Here is a 27,216-nt window from a genome sequence, read left to right as displayed (position 1 = left end):
AACTTTATCTCCAGTTTACAGAATAGAAAAAGGTTAGAAAGAGTCAACTTATTTGCTTAAGATCCTATAGCCAGTAAATGATAGAGCTGGAACTTTAACTCTTCCATTGAATTCTAAAAGTACCTAGCTGCCAACCACTTTTGACGTCAAGTTGTAATGCCCATATTCTGCTCTTCATGTGCCTATCTGTGTCCCTTTTGGATAAAAAATATGTAATGAAGATAGGAAAGGGGATTCTTAGTTCAGATATGATACTGAAATCTTATTAGGTAAAATTTAAAAGAATTTCATAAGAAAGCAACAGAGTTTTTACAACCTGAGTTTCATGAAAACAAATGATCTGTATGTGTTTTATTGAGAAATTAGTAAGGAATTGACCCATTCCATTCTCTCCATCAGCAATCTATGTCATTTTCTTTGTCTCCTAGAAGAATGTTTTATTCTTAGGAATAATTATTCAGGTAGACATCCTGAGCCTTATGACTGCTCTGAAATCAATTGCTAGCATTGTTTCAGGATTTTCCATATTACAAAACTCAAGAATACAGAGCATAAAAGGATTCTAAAGAGTTGCGAGGGTTTTTATACTACTTCCTGGTGTGCTCCAGTTCATTTCAACATGGAATGCATGTGTTTGTGGCTATTGGATCACATTTCTTCAACTGAGCAGAGCTTTAATTAGAAGACTGCTGCCATCAAAGGATTCAGAGCCCTGTTGATACAAACCTGTAACTGATGACTTCCCAATAAAGCCAGTTTAATAACCAGCTGGCATGGGATCAATTGATCAATACTGTAGAGCAACAAAACCTGTTTTCTATTTAAATCAGAACCATTTCAAGGTCTAAGAAAAATGTTTTAAGATAAAAAAGCGGGGCCTATTTTGATGTTATTATTACTATCGATTAATGATTAACCACAAACTGACCCATCAAAGATAACCACATCTTAGAAGATAACTACTCCATGATGTTCTGGGGAAAAGTTAAGAGGCTTTATTCTGTTTGGTAAAACTAAAACTGCACAACTTGTCGAATACATGCCCCATCCAGTGTAAACATGAGGAGAATCAATATTAGAAAGATAAACTCTTAGGTACACAGCTATGAGAAGGTAATTAAAATGGTGGCATGCAGAAAAACAAAAGAATACAAGACTTTTAGCTTGGATCCAGTCAGGATCGTGGCAATCCTGGGGTGCTGTCCAGTTCAGGAGAAAATGTTCTATATAAATATTATTGCTTTCTCGATGATGAATTAGCATTATGTCATTCACACTAAATCCATTATTGTTATTAGCTCACAAAATATTTTTCTGAGATCTTACATTTTGTGAATAATAATATCAGTTTCTAGTTTGAAGTACATTGTAAAGACTTGCCTCTCTTTTAAAATTACTGTGTCTCATAATATTCTGGCTGGCTAGATGTTTTTATTCCAGTTCTGTGGGCAGGAAAACGGAGGCACTTAGTTTATCCAGTGTATCTAGATGTAGCCAGGAAAACTCCAGGTCACTTAGACCTACTCCTTCTTGGTTATAGATAGGGTCTATCAAATCCGTCTCTATATGATGCCATCTTTTTTATTTATTTTGATTGGATCTAATGGGAAGCAAAGCTTATTAATCATCTAGTTAATGATTAAAGGAGTTCAGAATATCTAAGTATTATTAGCTTTTATTATCTTCATCCTCATCCTCCTAGAATAGGAGAGGGTAAGAGAAAATTGGGCCACTTGGAGGATCATTCATCTTTAATCAGATGGATAACTAAGAGTTATTCCTCTGTAAGCAGAAGAACTTCCCCTCAGCCAATGGGATCAGTCTTAGTGATGCCATTGCCCCACACAGGGTCCCAAAGTGGACTTCTGGGGGTTATTAGTGTCCCACATGACAGTCTAAACAGAGCAGGATTGGGGTTAGGTACAGATTGAATACATCTGCTTCCTCTGCATTTTCCTAGACCACCCAACAGACACATGAATTTTTTTCTAGGGCAGTTTGACCTCCTTGAAAAATCAGTCAACCCCCATCATTTTTGCATGAGCTCCAGGTAAGGCTGTGTAGATAGCAGACTCTGTGTCTTATGCTTCCTCTTCCTCTCCAAGAAGGTTGTTCTCTATCTGGAGAGGAAGTGGTATGGCATAAGGCTAGTGGGTGTCTATCCTAACACATGGCTTCATGGTCTTGGGTAGATGTCTGAGCCTCTGCTTCTCTGTCTGTAAAATGGGGGTTACAGCACCTTTATTTTGCCATTTTGTGAGGACCAAATGCAATAGCACTTGCAAATTTTATATGATTGTAAGGTTTTATTACATTGAATTGAAGAATAATTGAATATGAACATAATGAGAGAGTTTAGAATTCCTTGGTCCCAGTAGCATGGGAATTCAGAGATGGGAGAGGTCAATGAGGGCACAAGTAGTTTGCTGAATCAAGCCTTGAGGCTGGCCTCGTAGACTGCCCAAGGTTTGAACACAAAGAGTAAAGAGCATTTGAAGAGGCCACCAAGAAAGCATAGATTTAAAATTTGGGAATACATGGGTCACATTCATGAAATAATGAAGGCAAGGGTTTGGACTAAACAGCAGCAAATAAAGTAGAAAATGTAGGATGAGTTTAGGTTTTGGAAGTTTTTAGCCAGGCTTAGAGCTAATGTATGAGACAGGAGGGGACCGTGATGGTGGATGAATAACATCTTTTAATTAAATTAATCTGGCAACATTATAGAGGTGACTAGAAGAGTCTAGAATCATTAGGCTTATTGCATTGACTCATGTCTGTGGCACTGTGGGCCTGAACTCTGCCTGTCCATAATCCTGATGGGAATTGAGAGGACCCCATTCAATTTAAAAAGAGACTAGCCACAAGAGTGACGAGAATTTGAATGTTGGAAATTATTTCACAAAATGCTATTTTGTTCCTCAGCCAGTCCCTTCCCTATTAAATCATCTTGGGTGTGTGTTATTGTTGTTGTTATTCTTAAGCTACTTACCATTTCTTTATCCCTTCTTGATGATGGTCTCCCCATCTCTACTTCATCATTTTTCCTTTTAATCTTAATCTAAAATGTGCTCAGCAGGTATCCTCTGATTATTAATTGGAATGTCCACTGGTGAAGCTTGCACAGTGGCATTGCAATTACTTTTCTGTATCTTTTTAATTTTTTTACCCCGTTGTTCACATCTGAAACAGAAAATGTCTGTTCAACCTCTTGATCCCAGCAATTAGTTAAGTGGCATGCAGCTAGTTATCTGGGGTCAGGCTCAAATACTGAATTATCTCTGTTCAGGTCTGAATGAGAATCTTCTCCGGCAGCAATACCTATAATTAGTGTGTAGTTGCAAGAAAGGTTTTTGGGAGTGGCGGGTCTCAAAGTGGCATCTCAGATGAGCAGCATCTGCATGAGCTGGGAAATTGAGAGAAATGAAAAATCTAGGGCTCTTACCCCAACCCTACTAAATCAGAAACTGGGGATGGAGCGCAGCGAGATTCTAACAAGCCCTCAAACCACATGCCAAAGTTCGAGAACCATTACCCTGGAGAAATAGCTTCAGAGGATTTGGCAGCCAGACTCAGGGAGGACGGAAAACAGACTGCAGAAAACCCAGGGACGTTTAGAGGCTGCAGGGAGGGGCAATCCTTCCCTCTTGGAGATGAGGCAGTTGCCCAGAGCAACCACTGCTAGCAGTGAGATTTTATGTTTAGAGCTCCTGCCCTCTGAAAGAAAACCTGGTTAGCCCTCACTTGCCTTGTGCTCTGGAAAGACAAGTTCTGAAGTCAGTCTTCAGGAAGGTCTGTTGGATCTTCCTGCTCAAGGGTCTTTTGTGAAAATTCTATTACTAAGTAGATGAGGAAAGAGAAAGATTTCCCACTTTGGGTGAGTCTCATTTTCCTCCATGGAGACATCTAAATGCTGAGGATATACTTACTTTATGGCCAAGAGGAAACAGGAGTTTGTATTTCAACCTCTATCCTACAACTGAACCCATACCCCATAAGAAGCATCTCTTACTGAGGCTCTCTTGAAGGTGCCCAGTCATGGAGTCCTGGTCAAAATGCTAAATTTGCCTATAGTTTTAGTATCACACTTGTTTCATGGACTATGGGAGCCTAGGAATGAAAAGTCTGCCACTTACCAAGTATCTCGAATCCTCTAATTATCAAGTGGTTAGTTAACCCATAGCAGTTTAGGGTAAGTCAGTTTTCTACTACTGGAGGCGGAAGTAGTGTCATTTCAGTTCATCAAACTCCACTTTTTTTTTTTTTTTCTGTTAGCAACATATGCCCATGCAAAGCCTTCCGAAGTGGATGTGCCTCATCAGACTAGAAATCTAAGTTTGTGCGTGATCCAGAGTCACTTTCCTGTGTACTTTGTTTTTGTTTTTTTATACAATTTCTTTGCTAGCTTTTGAAATTTCTGTGTATCTAGACAAGGAAACTCCTCCTACTTCACACAAGAAGGGAGAAGCATTTGTATTTCATTCTCCATCCCGCAAGGAGCATTAATTATTAAGATAAAGTCTCTTTGGGAGGAAAATAAATCATGGTAGATAGGGCCAACTCTTTTGTTGTTGAATTATGTATTCTCTTTTTAAAGGTTCAATGAACTTCTCCATGGGTTGTTTCCGTTTGGGAAATGAAATAATGGTGCTTTGGAAGCTCCACTCTGTGGTGTCTGATTGTGCGAGTCTGTGAACTATAGGCACTCAGAGGACTTATCTCGGAGGGGATCTGATAAACAGTTTTGCTGCCACTTGAAAAAAATCAGGCAGAGCATTTCTCCTGGGGCTCTGGTGGCAAGCAGGAAATAGCTAAAAGGGATAGAAAATACATTGCCCGATCACTCATCCTACCTGGGTCTTTTGTCCCAGAGCTTCCTGCTTCTCTGCCCACCCCCTGCCCCCTCATATTACTGGGGTGTGCCCATATTACCTGCCAGCTTCAGCCAGAGGAAAAGCCACCTACACCAGCAGCATCATTTACTTCCTTTAGTATTTCAGCTCTAAGTTTAGTACTCAAGGAATAATCATGAAACGATAATGAAATCAGTTCTAAATTTTTTGTAAGGACTAGAGAAAAGGTCCCGTATGGCTTCAACATGGTTTTCTGTAAACCAGTTGTGTTGTCAAGGTGCATTTTTCAATACCACATCCTCTAGCTTCAAGCCCTCTCATTATTGCCATTGAACATGAGGAATATGAGAAGGGACAACAGAAAGGACCAGGAAGGCAAGAAACAGTGGAGAAGTCACTGCAGCTGATTCCTTATGCTCTTCTCAATACCTGTTTCCATTCATATTGAATCCTAATGTCCTCTGTAGCATTCAGCTCACATCTCTGCCCCAACTATTCCATTTTCTACCACAGCCTAACAAATACTTTTCCAATTACATGTATGTCTAGGTTACCACCAAATTAACCACAGAAACCACAGGATTAGTAGGAGCTAGGGAATTCACGATGGCCCCAGATATGCCACCAATAACTACACCCGTAATGACTGTGAGGGCAACAGTAAGGTTTTGGCCTTGGTGAAGCAATAGTAAGTTTTCCACGATAGTCTTGGGAACCAAGTGTTTTTTTCTCTCCCCTTGACTGGGTATACATCAATCTTGATGAATATGAATTTATAAATCACAGCTAAGTGAGTCCCCGCTGGCACAAATGAGCACCTGAGTACAGCAGTTACCTACAGATCTCCCCATCCTTGCTGCTTATTCTCTTACACACACACACACACACACACACACACACGCATGCATGCACGCACGCACGCAAACACACACATGTTTATTCTTTAGTAATGTATCCTGCCTGTGGCTTGCGTAGCATGGAGATGCATTGTCTCTTCAACCTGGAATCTATAGGATTTCTGGTCAACCTAGTTCATGTACATTTTTCACTGCAACTAGAGTGGCTGGAAACTCTGACACCCATGGACCTTTGGGTCTTGTTTGGTGTGAGAATTGCAGAAGCGTCACCGATTCACTGTAGCCTGGATTTTCCCTTTTGCATCTAAATCAGTACCTGTATAGGAGAGGAGGCCTAGGGCCGCGGCAGGCTGTGATGTTTGGCTTCCTTGCTTGTGTCTCCTTTCAGCATTGGACTAACCAAATTCCATGCTGTCTTTCTACCCACTTCCCTACCTTAGTGAAAACCTGGCAATTGTCTTTTTTTTTTTTTTAAAGAACTTTTTCAGTGTTATTTTTTATTCAGTTTGCCTAGTTTGTGAATGCAAATATAGGTTACTCTTAATGCTTGTCTGGAGACTTTTCCACGGATTTGGGAGATGACACAGGGCATGTTTGACTTGTAGTAGAGATGAAGAATGGGTAAATCCGGTGCATGGAACATGATTGGAGATTCCCAGAGATTGACTCACCCTGCCTCCGAGTGGGCCCTGAGTTCCTCTACTGTGCAGATTCTTGCCTGTTGAACAGCCAAGCATTGTCCTTGCAGAAGTGCAACTATACTAACTGGTATCGCATCAGTGATTTCCAAAGTGGCACTACACAGAAATGCCTTCATCTTGCATTTCTCAAGCTGGCCCTCTCCCAGAGGGAGGAGGTCTATGTCGCTTCCCTTTGGGGAAAGTGTTCTGCTTTTGTTGGTATTCTATCTCCTTTCCCTCACCTCACCTTCATGTTCCTGGCTTGGGTGTTACTATTTACCTACTGATCACAGTGTATAATATGGATTTCCATTCACAGCTTTGAGATGTTTGTGAAGCTTTCCTGCTTTCCACCCAGCCCAAGCCTTGGGACTTTCCACACATTGATCCTCTGATCAATTTGACATGGGAAAGCACACAGAAGTCTTGTACCAGTTTGTATAGTAGTACCCTTTTGAACTGGTGATTCTTGATGTCAAGTGTGCTGGGGATTCGCATTGGCTGCTCAACACACGTATACCAAGTCAATTACCATGCATGCAAAAAAAAAAAAAAAATTAACCCTTAGAGTACTGCTTCAACATTTTGGTTTGATGATCTGAATTTGACCCGTTGGACAATGCTTCTTTTCCCAGATCCGAGTCCTGCACAGAAAGTCCATGCTTCATCTTACCAGAACATCACCCAGGATCCTCTCCTCTTTAGCTTTTTTGAGATGCCTCTGGGTCCTGTATTTGTTAATCAACTAATGGTTTTTGTAAGGTCCAACATACAACCATTGTGTTTAATTGAAAATGGGCCCCACTTCTGATGTGTTGGAGGGCATGAGCAACTGTGTGTTAGCTTTGGTATGGATCCTCTCAAAGAAAGAAATCAGTTCTTTAAGGGTTAATATTAAATTAAGGTATTTGGAGGCCTCTCCTGCTTGTCCTTCCTCCAAGATATCTGCATGATCCTCTTTAGATTCTTAGTTCAACTGCTGAATGATGATAAAAAATGATAGAAGTATCATAATTCCAAAAATAACAAATAAAAGAATAGTAGTTCTTGAATGGTTGAATGGAAGGTCCCCTTGGCAATGCTTGCTTGATGATCTCAGGAGACAGAAAGACCAATATTTTCTTTTATGAATATTCATTTCATCGTCTACCCTGAGCACTGCCACTTCTCAGCATCATGGGAAACTGGATGATACTGCTTGTCATTTACCACTTGCTTTTTCTTCTTCCTGTCTAATAGCCCAATAGAATCCTGCCAGAATTTCTACAAAGATTTCACATTACAGATCGACATGGCTTTCAACGTGTTCTTCCTTCTCTACTTTGGTTTACGGGTAAGTTTGTGCAACATTGTTCAGTATCACATGGGGTGTTTCAGTCTGGGACCCAGGGGTCATCCCCATCAGCATCTGCTCTCATAGCCAAGATAAAACCCAATGTTTCCAGGAAGACAGCACACCTGCATTCTGATTTTCAGTCTGGGAGAGAGCCCTCTCCTTAGCTAAGCATTTTCTGGAATTCACATCAGTTTTGTTTCAAGGGGGAGAACTTGGAATTGAAAAAAAAATGGTGATGTCTCTACTGGTAGATTGTTTCTCATCTCTCTATTCACACAATGCCATGTTCCTTTAAAAATTAAATAGAAATAGGCCGGACGCAGTGGCTCATGCCTGTAATCCCAACAGTTTGGGAGGCTGAGGTGGGTAGATCACCTGAGGTCCGGAGTTCGAGTCCAGCCTGACCAACATGTTGAAATCCCATCTCTACTAAAAATACAGAAATTAGCCAGGCATGGTGGTGAATGCCTGTAATCCCAACTACTCAGGAAGCTGAGGCAGGAGAACTGCTTGAACCCAGGAGGTGGAGGTTGCAGTGAGTTGAGATCATGCCATTGCACTCCAGCCTGGGCCACAGAGTGAGACTCCATCTCAAAAAAAATAAAACAAAATTAAATAGAAAAAAACTTCTTCAGTTCTTAAAATTATGTTTAGCAGCGTTCACTTAGCTGAGCCCTGAGAGAGTAGTTGTGAGTGTGAATGAGAGGGGTGAAAAGAGTAGATAGAATTGCATGCGCATGTGTGTGTGTAAATGCATACATATGTACTTTATTTACAGTTATATTTATATGAATGAGTCTAATAAAAGTAAAATCACCCAATCTTCCCTATGAAGTGGTTGGAAACCACAGAAAAATATACTGCCTGATCTTTCTCTAAGACTAACATAGCATATAGTTAGTCTATATAGGGCTATCTGGGGCACTAGAAAACGTGTGTATCTGACCATAAAAGCATGTGCTTTGTATAGATATGAGAAGGACATGACCTGTCCCTCCAGACCCCCATGAAAGTCACAACTTACTCTTTGACAACAAGAGTGTACATTGAATGCTGGCACCATGCTCCTCATGCTTTTTTTTTCTCTTTCTTGTTTCTTCTTTCCCCCAGTTTATTGCAGCCAACGATAAGCTGTGGTTCTGGCTGGAAGTGAACTCTGTAGTGGATTTCTTCACAGTGCCCCCCGTGTTTGTGTCTGTGTACTTAAACAGAAGTTGGCTTGGTAAGTCAGCCTCTCTTTCCATCTCCTTCCTGGCTCCTGAGTCATGGCTGAAGGACAGAATTTGCAGTGGACCAGGGGGCTGTCTCCCTACAAAGAACATTGTATATATTAGTGCGAACAACGCTCTTGGAGTTTTAGAAGTTTGATGGTGGCAGCTCTCCTTGGAGCACTAGCCCCAAAGGGTTTGCACAGTTCATGCTTCAGGTAATAACGGTTTTATCATTGTCAAAGCCCAGTGGTCATCACTGTCACAGCCAGGGCCTTTATGTTCATGGTTCTGTCACTTTTCATTCAGGACCTTAGAGTCAGGACTGGATTAAGAAGCCCATGAGGGTAAGGCCAACATTCCAAGTGGCTGGCTCAGGCACCCCAGAGGACTGCCTGCCAAAGTTAGCTTCGGTCTGCTTCCGAAAAGTGGGTTCTGCTTGGTCTATTTATAGGTACAAGGTTCTTTGGAGGGCAGGGAGTGATGAAGCTTCTTGAGTCATCTCTCACCTTACAGGAGACCGAAGTCCTTTCTGTGTTAAGGGGAGAGTGTTGCTGGGCTGTGCTGTACAGGGCACTTCCCAGACCAGGATTAGAACACTTTAGGTGGAAAGTAACTTGACCAGATAGTCATGGCAGCCCGGAGAGAGACAACTTCAAGTTTCTTATTGCTGTGTTGATTTCATTTTTTTTCTCTTAATTCAGAGTATTCCTGCTGTTATTGGGTCTACCAGGGAAGAAGGGTGGCTGAAACAGAACCTGGAGGACTATCTATGGGTTTCTTCTGTCCTTATTTTTAGGATTTTTGACTTAGGTTAATTATTTAAAAAGTCATATGCATGCTTTGTAATCAGTGAAAACAAAGATGTGTGAAGAACCCATTCATCATTTTTTCCCCTTGCATCTATCACTCCTTTAGACACCAAGGGTTCCCAGGGCTTCACATCTTTTCACACTCATTCCACCACAAACAAACATGGATGTGCATGCATAATAGTGTTTTAGAGATGGTGGTGTTTCTGTAAGAAATTGTATCAAATAATGACAGTTTGGCTTTCTAATTAATCATGATGGGCATCCCTTCAGCTCTGTGATAACTCATTTTATAACAGTTGCATAAAATTCCATAATTTGTTTATATCACAGTCTATTCAGTATATAACCCTAATGATAGACCACCTGAATGTTTTACTTTTCCTTTTATTGCTGCTAGAAACAATGGTTTAATAAACACTGTTATCTGTATATTTGTATAATTCTATATCTATCAGTAGTTCCATGTTCCTGGAAGACGAATTGCTGGTTCAAAGAATATGTATGTTTTCTTTTGTGCAGACATTGATGGATAACTTTAAAAAAATGTTATGCCAAGATAAGTTTCCACTAGTAATCCATTTTGATGCCATTGCTAGCACTGTAAATTTATTATGTATCTACTGTCAAGTATTTTTTAAAAATAAGCATCTTCCGAATATAGTATGTGTGGTAATCTCTATATTATATGCACATACACACGTCTGCATGCATACATGTGTGTTTGTGTCCATATCCTAAAAATTTCTTTTGCTACTACTTTTCTCATTAGAATTATATTCTCTTGCTCTAAGGAAAAGTTTTCATTCTGGACCTGAGATATGCTTGTTTAGACTGGGTTTTTGCTTACTGTATCCTGATTCCTCCTTATTTTCTCCTTATCCCGATAAGGCTAGTAGAGCCAAGCAAATCTGAGAAGTGTCCTCAGTGTAACTTACATGTGCCTGGGTGCCAGCGGTCCCAGCCACTGCAGCTTCACTGTTAACTGGTTTTGTGACCTGGGAGCTCACTTTTCTTCACTCAGCCCTTTGTTTTTCATCTATAAGATAAAGATTTGGATAGATGATCTCTAAGAATCTTTTAGCTCAGAAAGTCTTTAAGGCTCTTGAGTCATTAATGGGAAATTTGGGAACTCGATCGTTGGGGTGGATAGGGAAGCTAGTAAAATTCTATCAGCAGTATCTCTGAGTCAAAATTATGGATGAGCTGTTCACTGGGACTCCTTTTAAAACATCCTGTTGCTGCAAGTTCAAACGTATATCCACGCACACACAGGGAAATCAGTGGAGAAGGGGAGAGGTGGGATCTGCCTTCTTCACCTGGCAGTGCTTAATTACCCTGTGCACTCGAACAACCCCTTTGCTTTTCTGGATCCTCAGTTTTCCCATCTGAGGAATGGGAGTTTAAAGGAAATGATCTTCTATTCTCACACTTCATTAATCTTCACTCTCTGCCAGTGTCCATTCTCTCTTGGTCCCCCGTGGGCCTGAGCAGTGGAAGAGCTCCCTTGTGCATGTGGTGGAGACATCCTCCCCTGCCGTGAGCAGAACATGCCCCAGGAAAGTTATTGGAGCTGAGCCTCCTTGTGAGTGCCATGTTCCCTAAAGCATTTTAGGGCCAGGAGTTCTGGTATGCTTTGAAATCTGTGGCCTCCTTGTGGATGATTTAATTTTGATTTCTGGAGATACATTCTGATCTCATAAAAAAATCTATTGGCACAAACAGAGAAAGGGGGAAAAATAATTGAACAGGAAATAAAAGAGGTTGAAATGAATTTCTAATGAGATACATCTTTGTATCGACTGTGGTTGCTTTCCAAAAGAAAGGTGCTCTAAATGTGCTTCCATTTGTATATTCATGTTTAGTGAACATCTGCTATATGTCAGGCACCATTTCTGATGATTGGGAAACAACAGTGAAGAAGTAGAGGTCTATCCTCCTACCCTCCTATATTGCAGTGTGGGCAAAGCAGGAAACACTGAATCTAATAAGGAAGTAAATGATATGGTATGGTCAGGAATCGTGTAAGTGCTATTGAAGTTGAACGCGTAGAACAATAACCTTTTGGGCTATGAAATAATAATAAGAAAAATAAAAAATAACCTCTCTCCTCTTGTAGGAGAAAGCACCTTTAATGAAATGCTTTTGGTTCTTTGGTAACAAAATCTCCTTGGGTGAGATCTAAAACGGATCTCCCTGTGATGGAAGAGTTCAGTTCTCATCTGATTTAATACATGGGTTCTTACATTGTGAAATAATTATTGTACCGATGAGCTGATGAGCTGCCAGAGAGAAAATGAACATTCCCATGAGATATGACTTATGAAGGAGAAGAAATAATCCCATTAAATACGGATGTTCCAGGCATGGCTGTCCTTCTCCCGGAAAGTGGAAGGGTGCTGCCTTCTCTGGCTAAGGTTTGGGATATGATGCAGGAAACTGAAGTCTAACCTAGGCCTCCTGCACAAACTTTCCTGGCCCTGCTGCGGGTACAGGACTGTGCAGTAGCTGGCCCTGTGGGAGATAAAAAACAGAGTGAATGCAGGGTCCCTGCCCTTAACTTTCCCAGAACACTCCCTACACCAAGTTTAGTTTTCAGTTGTCAGCATATGATTGCATGTTATATAATATAGAATATAGTTATTGCACAGATCATCCTAGAGCATATAGTAGTGTACTTATAGAAAAACTAATATGAATTCAGCTTCTACAATGTGATGGGCACTCTGAGAAGCCCCTCACATACATACGTGGACTCACTCAATCCTCAGAGCAAACCTATGAAGCAGGACTTGTCATTTCCCCATTTACAGATGAGGAAATTGAGGCTCAGAGAGATTAACAATCTTGTCCAAGGTCACATTACCTGGGAGTGGCGGGAGGGGTGTATTCTCCAAGACGTGGTCTGACTTGACGTCCACACTCTTCCTCTGCTCTTCTGTCTCTGTCCTTACCCTTGATGACTGGTGGTTGGGAGGCCTGGGTAGGGAATGACAGGGCTGGCTTCGCTGCGTTGTGTTGGTATCCTTCCATCGGTGCTTACTCATAAGGGGCTTCACTCCAAGCAGGAAGAGAGGGAACAGATCTTACTTAAGACTGTGCGTTCTCCTGGCTCCTCTTTCCCCCTCCTCCTTGCCCACCTCGAGTTTCTAGAGATGCCAGGAAGACCAGAAGGATGCAGAGCTAGCCTGGTGTCTCCTGAGTCCCAGTACCCCTCAGCAGCTTGGAGATCCGACCTGCTCCATCTGCGATGGAGAGACTGGGGCTTACACACATCCCTAGATATTAGAGCAGAGTAGATTCAAGCTCAGCTCTGAACTCCACCAACTCAGTCCATATCTTGGCTCAAACACTTGCTGATGGGTCACTCAGCATGAGCATTTTGTCTGTCTCAGGCTCAGTTGTCTCACCTGTACAGTGGGGCTAATTATAGCACTACTTCATAGGGATTCACTGAGGTAATGTGAGTAAAACAGCACATACGTCATACAAGATTAATGAACAGAAGCCAGGATTACCCTGGCCTCTCTTTCTAACTTAGCTATCATATTTTAAAGCAGTGCAAGAGAAAACAAACCAGAATGGAATAAAAAATAAGGCAGCGGATGTGAGGATACTCCTGTCGGCAGGCGGCAAGTCGCTGCTTATTTTAATTCCTGTCCCCACACACCAATGTATTCATTTTGTTTCCCTTACAAATCCCAACCTCACTGAAATAAATGTACCTTGAAATGAGAGCTGTATCTTATTTTGAGATTTGAATAACGTGCTCCAAGGAGAACTCATTTGTTGGTCTGTCTCATTCTCTTTTGCAAATGTATCCCCAAGGTAGGTCATGGGCTGTGCTGCCTCTGTTTCTGTATATGATTTTGTTTGTTTTTGTTTTTTGAGACGGAGTTTTGCTCTTGTTGCCCAGGCTGGAGTGCAGTGGCGCCATCTCAGCTCACTGCAACCTCCGTCTTCTGGGTTCAAGTGATTCTCCTGTCTCAGCCTCCCCACTAGCTGGAATTACAGGTACACATCACCACACCCGGCTAATTTTTGTATTTCTTGTAGAGGCAGGGTTGCCATGTTGGCCGGGTTGGTCTTGAACTTCTAATCTCAAGTGATCCACCCACCTTGTCCTTCCAAAGTGCTGGGATTATAGGCTTGAGCCACCACGGCCTGCTCGTGTGTATGTTTTTGTTGAGGGTGATCTTGTGGTATTAAAAGAAGGGAGTAGGAAGAAAGTAATGATGCACTCACCAGCCAGTTTTCTATCCCATTTGTATTACCTACCGTGCACTCAGCACTGGGATGAGAGGAACACATGTGGGGCCACCCTGTATCCTAGTGGCACTGTGATTTCCAATGCCATCCCATTCTTTGATGAAATCAGGGTATGATAAGGGGCATGGTCATTGGAACCATCATTGGAAAACCATAGAATTGATTCTATTGTCAGTGTCAGAACTGGCCTTAGACGTTAAACCTTAAAACCTTCAGTAAACTCTGCTAGAAAATAGAAACTCTGCTAGGAACTAGAAAAATGAGTTAATGCCCAATCACAGGGCAACTGCAATGCTGTAGGGTATCTGCTTATCAATATAAGCCCAGGCAGTCCTTTTTTGTGTCAGAAGGCAATAAAAACAGGATTATATAAAAAAAACACAGGTGCCTAGAAACAACAACAGCAAAAGGACAAAACAGTGTTCCTGTTTGAGACTAAGGTTTCAATCTCATTTTGGAACCAAAATAAACACACATGCTGCAGTGACAGCAGGTAACACTACCCACTATATAATTAAGTCCGTAATTGCAAGGTACAAGCTGTAAAGGCCGTGGGAGTTCAGAGGAGTGCGAGCTCACGTGGGTGGGAGAATGAGGATAGGCTTCTGCGAGAGGCTGGGGCTCAGTGGAGGCTGCAATGATGAGCTAAGACAGGGAGAATGAAGCCTAACGTGTGTGGAGCAGAAGCTAATACCAGCCTAGAGAAGAAAGTGGTCTTGTTTCTTGGGGAACTGACGCAGGAGGATCCCTGACCCCAGGCATTTGAGACCAACCTGGGCAGCATAGTAAACCCTGCTTTAAAAGTAAGGAAGGGATGAAGGAAGGAAGGGAGGAAGAGAGGGAGGGAGGGAAGAAAAGAAAGAAAAGAAAGAAGAAAGAAAGGGAGGGAGGGAAAGGAAGGAAAGAAAGGAAAGAGAAAAAGGAAGGAAGGAAAGAAAAAGGAAATAAGGAAGGAAAGAAAGAAAGAATGAATGGATGGACGGACGGACTTGAGTGTGCCGAGCCTCAGCCTCACATCCCTGCAACATGGTGTAGTAGTTTTCTATTTCCAAGCAGTTCTGCGGGTGAGAAGTCCAACATGGGTCCCTCTGGAGGCTCTAGGGAAGAGTCCATGTCCTTGTCTTTTCCAGCTTCTAGGGCCTGCCTACACCCCTTGGCTCACAGCCCCTTCCTCCACCTTTACAGCCAGCAGGTGAGGGTGCATCCCCACCTTGCATCATCCTGATCTTGCTTCCTGCCATCTCTTCTTTGCCCCCCTTTGCTACTTTTAAGGACTCTTGTGATTACACTGGGCCCACATGGATACTCCAGGATACTCTTCCCATCTCCAGTTTTCCCCATCAGCAACCTTAATTTGCCAGCTGCCTTCATTTTCTCCTGATATGTCAATGACCATATTCACAGGTTCCAAGATTAATATGTAGGCACCGTTCTGCCTACCAAAAGGGGCATATTATTATTCCCATTATTATTTCCAAAGAGGAATCTGAGGTTCTGAGGGACTGAATAACTTGTTGAAATCCTAGAGCCCAGAAGAGGGAACGCTGGGATCTGGGCCCCTGTTCAGATTTGCCAAAAGCTCTGCAGAACCTTTTGGAGTCCTTTGCTCCAGGGATCATTCAGAACCCTCCAGGGCCCTGCTTCATGACATTTTCCAGGCTGTTACGGGAGGAGACCCTTGGGGAAAGCTTTATTGAAACCCAAGACCCTCCCATACCCCTCACTTCCATGGAGTGACATTATATTTTTTCTTTTCATGGGAACAGGTGAGTTACTAGGCAGACTTGCTGTTACCTGTTGTTCTTATGTAACTTACCCTGAGGTTTGGGTGCCCCAACCTGTGCGGCTGCAGCGAATGAGGGGAACAGGTTAGGTCTGCATAACTTCCACCTACAAGCCCTCTTTTTCAGGAATCATGCCTTATTGCTTTCTGGAGTTTACAGAGAAACCTAAATGAGGCCAAAGAATTGATGGTAGGTCAATTTCCTAAAGGAAGAGGTGGGTGGGATCAGCACACCACTCTTCCTTTTAATGGTCACCCTACCCAGGGCTCAGCTGAAGGCTCAGGCATCTCTCTGTTGTTTTTCTGCTTCAGTGGAGCGTCTGGCCCCAAAGCCACCTGCTTGGCTGAAGAGCCCCACCTTCAGGCAGGGTCAGGATGATCCGTGAATCCCTGGACCTTCTGTTGACTGGCCTCTGCACTTGTTCAGAATAATCTGGACTGAAAGCTGTGGCCTGGTTTCAGTTTCCTGACATCAGTAATTTTCACTGTTTGGGATTTAAACAAACACAAATAGTATGGTTCGGCCAGAGAGGGGAGGGAGACCCTGGTTGGCATCTCCGGATGCACAGTCCTGCCTCCCTTTTCCCTGTACTTCCTGCTCCAGGTCCACTAGACTGCTAGCTGCATCTTCTTGCTGTCACTGCCCTGTGCCTGTCATGAGTAAGTTCCTGCCCCGCCACCCCCGCAGGTTTTAATCCTTCTCCCCATTAGGGCGCAGCTCTGACTCCACCCTCTGTGTGCAGCTTTCCAGTTCTCATCTTTTGCAATGAATTCCTCTCTGACCTTTTTACTGTGCTTTTAGGATTCGTGCTATAGAAGCAACATATACTGCCTGCTTTGTACTGGCAGGTAGGAATGCAGGTTCCATAATAGCAATGTGGCAGGGACTGTAGCCCCCTTGGTTTTGGCTATGTCCCTAGTACCTGGAACAGTGCCGGACACACAGTTCATATTTGTTGAATGAAAGAATGAGTGAGTCTTCTTAGGATCATGATAGAGATGAACCGTTATTGATTGCTTATTCAAAGTAGGCACTGTGCCCAGCACCTCATAGTCATTCTCTGACTTAATATTTACAATAACTCAGTGAGTAAATATTCATAGCCCAACTTTACAGTTTGGGAAGGTGAGGCTCAGGGTCTAAGTACGTGGCAGGTCCAAGACTCATCTTAGGTTCATTTCTGGAGCCCATCTTTAAAAGTGATTAGACCAGTGGTTCTCAAAGTGTGGCTCCTGGATTAGCAGCATCAGCGTTACTGGGGACTTGTTAAACACGAGGATTCTTAGAGCTCAACGGAGACCCATGGATCAGAAACTGTGAGTTAGAGCCAGCAATCTATGTTTTGACAAGCATCCCTGGTGACCTCCAGTTTTGGAGCCACCGTACTCTGATGCTGGGATGGTTTTCAAATTGTTATTAGGATCCCCAGAGTGCTTTAAAAACTCTCCACGTTCAGGCCAAGCCTTTAAACCATTAACCTAAGAATCTCTGGGTGGAGGGTGTGACCTAGACTCAGCATCTTTTAACGTTCCTCAGTTGTGTCTGAAGTGCAATCAGGATGAGAACCACTCATATACATCTCCTAACTTCCTAAACTTAACTGTGCATGGAGAGCACCAGGAGATCTTGTTAGAACGCAGTTTCTGATTTAGGAAGCCTATGCTAAGGTCAGAGATCTACATTTCCACCAGCTTTCAGGTGTAGTGATGCTTCTGCTCTGTGGGTCACACTTTAAGTAGCCAGGGTTTCCAGTCTACTTAAAAATGGCCAAAACAACAATTACTTTTGCACCAAACTAATACATTGTGCTGTCCAGTATGGTAGCTCCTAGCCACATCTGCCTATTTAAACGTAGACGAACCCCAATTACTTCAAGTTAAAAGTTCAGTTCCTCCATCCCACCAGCTGTTTTTCAGGTACTCAAGAGCCCCATGTGGCTCAATGGCTGTGGAGCTGGACCGCACAAATGTGGAACATTCCATCATCATAGAAAGTTCTGTGGGACCACGCTGCTCTAGAATGAGTCTGTGACAGCACAAACCATGACTTTTTATTTTTTGTATTCCCAGGACACTCTTGCACACAGTAGAAGTGTAGCAAATGTTTTTTGAAGTGATTTGAGTAAATGTGCCAATGATAAAAATTCTATATCTAAAAGAAAGAAATAACTTTTCTTGAGCAGATGCTACAGAAATCACAGTAAAAACACTGTTAAAAGGAACCCTCTACCATCCTACCCAAATTAAATCAAATACACTTCAGGCCTCAGTTGGCAAAAAAAAAAGCACAAGAGACACTGGACCATGCTCCAGCTGCAGGATGCCCTACTCTGCTGCCACTGGAGTGGCATTTTGGGCTCTGAATGGAAAGGTCTCTGGTGCCCCCTAGAGGCTGGTTCTGCAATTTGCTGAATTTGTGAGCAATTAAGTAGCCAGGGGAGAGGGGAGGGAGGCCAACTGGCTCATGCTCAGATGGGCAGTTTGTGGTTAGCAGTGGTAGAGACTTTAAACTCTCATAAGCTATGTGGCGTCTGATAACTTGACTCAACCACTATGATCACCAGCCCCCCTTCCCCAAGGGAGTTGCTTCTCAGTGACAGTGCCCGAGGTCTGGAAGGAGGGGCCCCTGAGTGTCCCCAGAGGTCACCCTCTCCATGTTTCAGGAAGCTGACTTTCAACTTGGATATCTAGATTCCTAAAGCCCGGAGCCTTCTAAGTAAACTGTTGTCTGTAGTCTGTGGGTTTCTTTAGATAATAAATAAAATAAAGAAAAAGTGTGATTTCCATTTCTGGGCCAGGTGTCCTTAGGAAAGCAGGGTTTGCGGGTTTGAGAGAGAGAAATCCAAAATAAAAGTGCTTTTATAACCAGAATACAGTTAGATGTGTTCATATTACACATATGACGTATGTGTGTGTATATGTGTATGTATGTATGTGCATGTACATATAGTATATAATTGTCTCAGGTGCTCTTCCAAATAGTACTATGAAATAGGTGTCATTTTGAGGCCCATGGTACAGATGGGGAAACTGAGGCTTAGAAAGGTTAAATTGCTGAGAGTCACCTAATGAGTAAATGGTAGAGCCCGCCTTCGATCCCAGGCAATCTACCTCTAATGTCCATGTTCCTCGATATGATACTGTGCTGCCTCTCAAGCTATACCCTTATCTAGCCATTATATTTACAATGAAGAAGATAATTCTGATAGTATTGTCTGATCAGATAAAATACTAAATGCAGTTTCTTCTTGTCCAGTCCCCTGACAAAAGGCCAAGAGACTCCTTGACAGAATTTCCCTGGTACTCCCAGATGAGAAAGGTGATTCAGAAAATTAACTCAATTCATTAAAAAAAAACAAGTTAATACTTTTTTTATAACTTAGTAGCCTCCAAACTACTTTTTATTTCCATGTTCACCAGTCCCCTCTTCCGAGCTTCTTGGCCCATTCTATACAAGTAGCCAAGTAAATAAAAACAATCCGTGTTTTTATCATTAGTCCATGTTGAAATAGTGTCATGCTACATATTTATGTGCTGCTATGGTCTGAACGTTTGCCTCTGCCCCAAATTTGTGTGTTAAAATGAAATCCCAGTGAACTGGTGTTGGAGATGGGGCCTCTGGGAGATGCTTACATCATGAGGGTGGAGCCCTCAGGAGTGATATTGGTGCCCTCATGAAAGAAGCCCTTGGGAACCTGTTTTTCCCTGCTACCATGCAGGGAAACAAGAAGGTGCCATCCATGGAGCAGAGAACAAGCCCCCCCCCAGATACTGAGTCTGTTGGCACCTTGATCTGGGACATCCCAGCCTCTAGAACTATGAGCAATCAATCGCTGTTGTGTAAATTACCCAGTCTAAGGGATCTTGTTATAGCAGCCCATATAGACTGACATGGGGCTCTACTCTTGGCTCCAGCTTTAAAGGAAAAATAAAGGAGAAGGAACTCAGTGGCACTGTGCATCTTGGAAATAGCATTGCAACTGAATTGCTCTAGTGTGGCAAGAAAAATGAACTCATTATTAAGTTCCATCCCTATGATTGGGCTCTGAAGAAGGCAGCCCAGCAAAGTGGAATGCTAAAATTTGGATGTATTTCAGGGAGCTCATTGCCGTTCCAGTCACTGCTATAGCTAAAACTGCTTCTAGAGAAATTACTCCTCTGCAAGAGATTTCCAACTGTGTTCTCTGGATATTGCTTTGTCAGGGACAGGCTTTAAATAAGATGCCCTTCGTACATAGCAGAGATTCTAAATTCTCATTGACTTGCATGGCTCTTTTATATGCCAAATTGGAAATACCATTCTAAAATGAATGTCTTCAAGGAACGAATTCAGCAGTAGGTTTGCATGGATGCCAAAACCTCTCCAGGTGGCTGTACTTCATCTGGGGTATTATTGGAACAGCCTCCTCAGCAACCTAAATCTCTAGGACTGGATGTATATTTACCTTCACGTCATCTTTAAAAAATAGATGCCTTGATTCTTTTCCATGAGATCAGTGCCATAACGGATTGACCTGGATAGCAGATCGGTAGGGAGAAAATGAACACCCGAAAGCAGCTCAGGGATTCTACTGTATCATTCAACTGAACACCTACTACTCTATGTAAAATTCCCTTGGTGCTAGGAATGACCCAAAGATGGGGAAAACATAGATCTTGCCTCTATAAGATGTTAATAACTTAATTGGAGGATCCACTAGAAAGAAAAGTAAGTTTATAGGAATTTAGAGGAGGAACAGATGGAGGAAAGTTGGCCATCCCAATTCAAAGTTGATTTCAGGTATCTAAAATGTAAATGTATTCCTCCTAGAGCAAGACTACTCGAGATGTGGTCTGCAGGCCAGCACATGGCCTGGGAGCTAAATAGAAATGAAAATATTGGAGTTCAATCCTAAACCTGGAGAATCTCTGGAAGGTCAGGTTGAGGAATCTGTTTTAACAAATTTTTCACGTGATTCTTCTGCAGGTTAAATGATCTTGGCAGTGTATTAGAGTCACCCAGGAACTCTGACATGTTCTCCTGGCCACACTGTATTTCCAATGAGAATTGGGGATGAACTCAGCCACCAGAATGTTTTAAAGTTCTCGGAAGAATTTCACTGTGCAGCCAGTTTTGAGAGGTCTGGCATAGTAGTTGCTCTTAAACCAGAGGAACTTCAGCACACACACACACACACGCACACACACACACACGCACACACAAACGAATCTATTGAGCGAGGGTCTTTGGGTCATGGTAAGGACAACTGCTTTGGAAAAAGGACACTATGTATTCTAGATAGACCAGTAGCTCTCAAACTTTGGGTGTGCCAGAATCACCCAGAGGTCTGGTAAAATACAGATTTGGGGAGTTCCATCCAAATCAATTGGTATTTCCAATTTGGCACATAAAAGAGCCATGCAAGTCAATGAGGATTTAGAATCTCTCCTACCTACAGAGGGCATCTTATTTAAAGCCTGTCCCTGACAAAGCAATATCCAGAGAACACAGTTGGAAATCTCTTGCAGAGGAGTAATTTGGATGGAGTTTCAGATTCAGTACATCTGGGGTGGGGGCTGAGGATTTGCATGGGTAATGCATTCCCAGGTGATGCAGCAGCTGCTGATCTGGAGGCCACACTTTGAGATCTGCTGGTCCAGCCCAGGGTGAGGTTGAACTTGAATTCTAGTTGTAGCTGCTATGCAGGTTTCCAGGATTCTGATATTCCAGTAAACCTTGCTGTTTGTATGCTCCTAAATATCAGTATTCTTATGAATGTACTGTATTGTACATTAATACATTTATGTATTCTTATTAATGTCCTTTATTTCATATGTTTTTGGGATTAAAATCTAAGTCATTTGTATCTTGAGATATGCTCATCATATGATATTCCATATCATAATTTCAACTTGAACAGCAGAACCCTTTTTAGATAGCTTTTGGACCTTCCACTTGTAATCCCCTTCTAAGGTATTCCAAGTCTTTGGTTACTAGTAAGAATGAGCACCTTTGCTTGACTTTATTAGTCACTAATATTTTCCCTAGAGCCAATTTGGTTGACATTGCTTTCTAAACTGAAATTGGGCTAGGGTCAACTCATTCAGGAAAATAGATAGAGGGTATGTTGGAGATTAGGGAAGGAGAGGGTCAGAGGGAGGTCCCAGGCCAAATTTCTATTCTGTCCCTAGAGTTTTAGCTCCTACCTTCTCCCAAGGATAGAGCCTCGCCTCCTACGTTCTCCCAGGGATAGAGTCTCTCAGCTGCTCCTGGAGGGAAGGGTTCTCTTAAGGTCCAGCCTCTCTCCATCAGCAGGGTAACTTATTTTAGCAAATCTTTGCCAGTCTTCTCACTTACAGACACTGAGATCCCCAGGCCTCGGCACAAGCCTGCTTGTGAGAGTAAGAACAGATGATGGGTGGTGAGCAGATCTCCATTTTTCTTCTTCTTTTTTTAATTTATTTTCCTTATCGTCTGTTGAGATGGGGTCTTGCTCTGTCACCCAGGCTGGAGTGCAGTGGCACAACCTCAGCTCACTGCAACCTCCACCTCCCGGGTTCAAGCGATTCTCTTGTCTCAGCCTCCCGAGTAGCTGGGACTACAGGCGTGAGCCACCACGCCCAGCTAATTTTTGTACTTTTAGTAGAGACAGGGTTTCACCATGTTGGTCAGGCTAGTCTTGAACTCCTGACCTCAGGTGATCTTCCTGCCTCAGACTCCCAAAGTGCTGGGATTACAGGTGTGAGCCACTGCGCCCAGCCCCATTTTTCATAAGACACATTGTATCACTCAAAATAAATACCAAATGCTAATGTGGTGCCACTTGGCTCCCATATCGCAATCACTGAATTCAACTTCCTTCTTTAAGGCCAGATGGGAATTTAGCAACCCAGCTCATAAAGGGTGCCATTAGGTTGTTACTTCCTGAGTGGATTGCAAACCGTGCTGGCCAGGTTGGGGTCATGGCAGATACTTCTGTTTTATAAAAACTTGGCTGAGTGTGGTGGCTCACTCCTGTAATCCCAGCACTTTGGGAGGCCAAGGAGGGAGGATTGTTTGAGCCCAGGAATTTAAGGCCAGCCTGGGCAACACAGTGAGACCCTGTCTCTACCAAAAATTTTTAAAAAGTTAGCCCAGCGTGGTGGCGCAGGCCTGTGGTCCCAGCTACTTAGGAGGCTGAGGTGGGAGTATTGCTTGAGTCTTGGAGGCTGAGGCTTCATTGAGCCATGATCGTGCCACTGCACTCCAGCCTGGGCAATACAGTGAAATCCCATCTTAAAAAAACAAAAAACAAAATTAAACAAACAAAAAACTCAGTCTCATGGTCTTCTTCCTTTATATTCTCACCCAGCCTTCCTCTCCAGCCCTGTCGTCTGCATTTTTGTGAATTTCTCCCCTTTTGACTCTACCCTACTTACCAACCACTCCTACCCAGTCTCAGATGCATTCCATCTCCATGATTTTGGTAGTTTCTCATCTAGCAGTTGCTTGCCTGTCTTCTCTGCTTACCCGCACTCAACCAGTTATTCTCTTGTTCCCTTATCTGTTCTAAAGCCACTATAACCTGAGCTGCTCTTTTGATCATGGGTGGTCTTCTGATGTGGCTTTGTTTTTGTAACATATACATGTCCTGACTCCTCAACTACATCAGGAGTTGGCCAGTCTGGCCTACTGCCTGTTTTTGTAAATAAAGTTTTATTGGAACACAGTCATGTTCATTCGTTCACATACGGTTTGTGGCAATGACATTTAGAAGATAGGGCCTACAAAGTCTTAAAAAGTTACTATCTTGCTCTTTAGAGAAAGTTTGCTGATCCCTAGTCTAGATTTGCAACTATGTTATATACTATTTTATATTCCTCTAAATGTCTGGTACTATGTTTTGCATATAATAGTTACTAATCAATTTTGATGACCTGGACATGAGCTTTCCTCTGAAGTCCTTATAATAGGAATAAAATAAGTTATTTTTGCTCTTCATTATTATAGCTGCTATATACAGTCCTGCTACATAATGTTTCTATCAACAACCATTCCCATATGCAATGGTGGTCCTGTAAGATTATAAGAAGTGTTTTTTACTCTATCTTTTATATGTTTAGATATGTAAAACTTACCATTATGTTACAGTTGCTTACAGTATTCAGGACAGTAATGCTGCACAAATTTGTAGCCTAAAGTCAATAGGCTATACCATACAGCCTAGGAGTGTGGTAGGCTATACGATCTAGGTTTGTCTAAGTGTACTTATCATGTTTGTTCAATGATGACATTGCCTAAGGCACATCCCTGTCATTAAGCAATGCATGACTGTATTTTGTGGCAGGTATTGGACAAAGCTCTGTGTCGGCGTATCTCATTTAATCCTAACACACAGGTAAAAGAACCTGGAACTTGCAGAGGTGACCTGTCTTGTTAGTGATATAACTTCAGGAAGTGATACAGCAAGAATTTGAGCTCAAGTTTTCGTAACTCAGCACCTGAGCTTTTAATTATTACTATATACTGACTGTTTAGTAGTAGTCCATACATGTGATGAGAGAGAGAAGTGTTTGAAAGTTCTATCAATAAGCCATGTGAACAAAACTGGCCTATATTATAAACAGGCCAGGACCAAGATGAAGTAAGTGACCCTGAAAGCGAGGGCCTCGGCTGGGCGCAGCAGCTCACACCTGTAATCCCCGTATTTTGGGAAGCCAAGGTGGGAGGATCGCTTGAGTCCTGGAGTTTGAGATCAGCCTGGGCAACCCGGCGAGACCTATGTCTGCAAAATATACAAAATTTAGCAAGACATGGTGGTGGGTGCTTGTAGTTCCAGCTATTTGGGGGCTGAGGTGGGAGGATTACTCGAGGAGGTTGAGGCGGCAGTGAGCCAAGATCATGCCACTGCACTCCAGCCTGGGGACGGAGTGAGCCCCTGCCTCAAAATGGAAAAAGAAAAGAAAGTGAGGGCACCTTTCAGTTTTGTCCTCTGGATGTACCGCTGTCTTGCCCTAGTCTCTGGCCTGGTTAAGAAACTCCATAACTGTTGCCAGTTTCACTATTATCTCTTCATCATTATCATCATTCACTCAGCAAACCTTAAAACAAGTGTAATGTGCCAGCTGTTGTGCTGGGCTTGGAGTTTAGACTGAAGAAGATATTTTAGCCCTACTGTAGGAAAGATAAATCTATAAACCCCAGATTGCAAACACAAATGCTTACAGGGACAAGAAGATAACAAATGGGTGAAGCAGGCCAGGTGGAGGCTGTCTCTAGCAGTAGAGTGAATGTCTTCTTCAGAGGAAGGCTGTTCCATGAAAAATAATGAAACCCTGTCATTTGCAGCACCGTGGATTGGAACTGGAGGTCATTGTGTTAAGGGAAATAAGCCAAGCACAGAAAGACAAATATTGCATGTTCTCATTACATGTGGGAGCTAAAAAAAAAAAAAAAAAAAAAAAAAAAAAAAAAAAAAAAGGTAGATCTCTTGAAAATAGAAAGTAGATTGTGTAAGGTTGACTGAAAGGATGGAGAGGCAGACCCAAGGTCAGGTTTAGCAAGTTTATTTCAACCTGCCAGGCTGACTGCCTCACCATAGGCAGTGAAGGCAGCAGGCTGGCTTACAGACTATGGGGGTTATATAGGGGGTTTGCAGGTAGCTGGGTGCTATTCTAATAAAACCCACATCTTGGTTCTCAGGGGCTGACACTCTGCTTAATTGGGTCAACATCCTGGGTTTGAGAGCAGGGTGCGACCACATCCTGGAACCTAGGTGTCCTGTTTACAAGGCTTCAGGCTGTTTTTGTTATGAGCTTGGCTTAGCAGGGGAGAATAGGGAGGGGGGTCTTTGGGTTTGCCTTGCTGTGATCCTAACAGATGGGTGGCTATCAGAGGCCAGGAAGGGTAGGAGGGAGGGGCAGAGGCCAGGAAGGGTAGGAGGGAGGGGAAGATGAATAGAGGTTGATGAGTGGGAATAAAAATACACTTAGAATAAATACTACCTGGTATTTGATAGATCGGTAGGTAACCAGTGAACATCAGGGTGACAAGTTAACATTCATCAACTGTACATTTCAAAGTAGCTGCAATAGAATAATGTCAATGTTCCTAGAATGTAGAAAAGATAAATATTTAAGGTGATGGATGTCCCAGTTACCCTGGTTTGACAATATGGACATATCAAATTACTATAAGGACAATAAAAATATGTCCATCTAGTATGTATTAATTTTTAAAAGAGAAACTTTTTAAAATTTAACCCTGATTAACATTTGTCAGAGTCTTGCTGTGTTGACAGCTTCTCAATGTCCACTAGCCGTTACCTCCTGCACCCCTTCATCTTTCCCACATTAGGGCAAAAATAAAGTATTCAGTTAAAACTCCTCCTCCCCTCCTTTTCTTCTTCCTCCTCCTCCTTCTCTCTCTCCCGTCCCTCCTTTTCTTTCCCCCCTCCATGTCCCTCCCCTCCTCTTCCTCTCTTTCTTCCTCCTTACCTGCCCCTTTTCCGAATTAATAACTTTTGGCCACAGTGACTTGCCCTTTGCAAACTAATATGTGTTGCAGTATTATTATTTCTCTGCTTGAGACGGGAAACTCTGATGTTTCTCTGTGGGAAATGATCTTCTTAGGCTGCTCCCCTTCTTACCACATCAATTGTCCAGTAGCCATTGCAGAGCCTGTAACTTAGCATCTGCCTGTAATACCAAGCAGGTTGCATCAGATAAACAAACAAAAATTCTTCCTGTGGTAGGTGAATATTTTAGCAAAACTGAAACACTGTAACTCGAATTTACAAACTGGGTCAGAAATGCTTTCTCACGTTTTGGGGTCTGGAGCAAAGTGCGCATGGTCAGAGGACTTCTTATTTCCATTTTCTTGTTTGTTTGTATTTATTTTAAGCAATAAATAGCCTCCCTCCATTAGTACAAGTACTTCTGGTCTGGTAGACGAGGGGCCCCAGCTCCACCGAGAACACAAGGGTACCTATAGGAAACACAAATGTCCCCAGCTTTTCCATGCACTGACAGCCCTGATGGATCTTCCTCCCATAGACCGCAGAGGCTCTCCCCAACCTCGCTTCAGCTCAACCGCATTTTCCCCATGACTGTTCTGAAAAATGTGTTGTGACGTGCTGCCACCTAGTGAAAGAAAGAGGAATGGACATTATAGTGGCTGTCGCCTTCAGAATTCTCTTTGAAGCCTAGTTTAGTTAAACCTCTGCTGAAATAAGGGCCTAAGTTTTTAACTTTCAGAAAATAACTCTTGTAAGACTCCCAAAGGGACCAAAGGCTATTTGGTGAAGCCTGAAAAAGACAAATGTCAAGTGAATAGCTACGAGTTTGAAAAGTAGGTATATGTGTTCAGGCTAAGTATAAACAGAAAACAACTCCCCATAAAAACCAATCTAACTGGACTTGCAGGGTGGGTTAAGAGGAGAAATTCAGCGTGACTCCAGA

The 27,216-nt window shown here is 42.7% G+C and overlaps 1 protein-coding gene across 30 annotated transcripts in view; it reads left to right on the top strand.

Moving 5' to 3' along the window:
• KCNMA1 (potassium calcium-activated channel subfamily M alpha 1) overlaps positions 1-27,216 on the top strand; it is a 765,877-nt gene that overhangs the window by 450,243 nt on the left and 288,418 nt on the right. For all 30 annotated transcript variants that reach the window (XM_074382450.1, XM_074382449.1, XM_074382451.1 and 27 more), the window contains exons 4-5: positions 7,630-7,723; positions 8,837-8,948. In XM_074382450.1, the coding sequence (XP_074238551.1) occupies positions 7,630-7,723; positions 8,837-8,948 (206 nt within the window). The remainder of the gene's footprint in view (positions 1-7,629; positions 7,724-8,836; positions 8,949-27,216) is intronic.

Source organism: Saimiri boliviensis, chromosome 12 (assembly GCF_048565385.1).
Source record: "Saimiri boliviensis isolate mSaiBol1 chromosome 12, mSaiBol1.pri, whole genome shotgun sequence".
Lineage (NCBI taxonomy): Eukaryota > Metazoa > Chordata > Mammalia > Primates > Cebidae > Saimiri > Saimiri boliviensis.
Note: the sequence above shows the minus strand (reverse complement) of the source record. Positions and strands in the feature narration are given on the sequence as shown.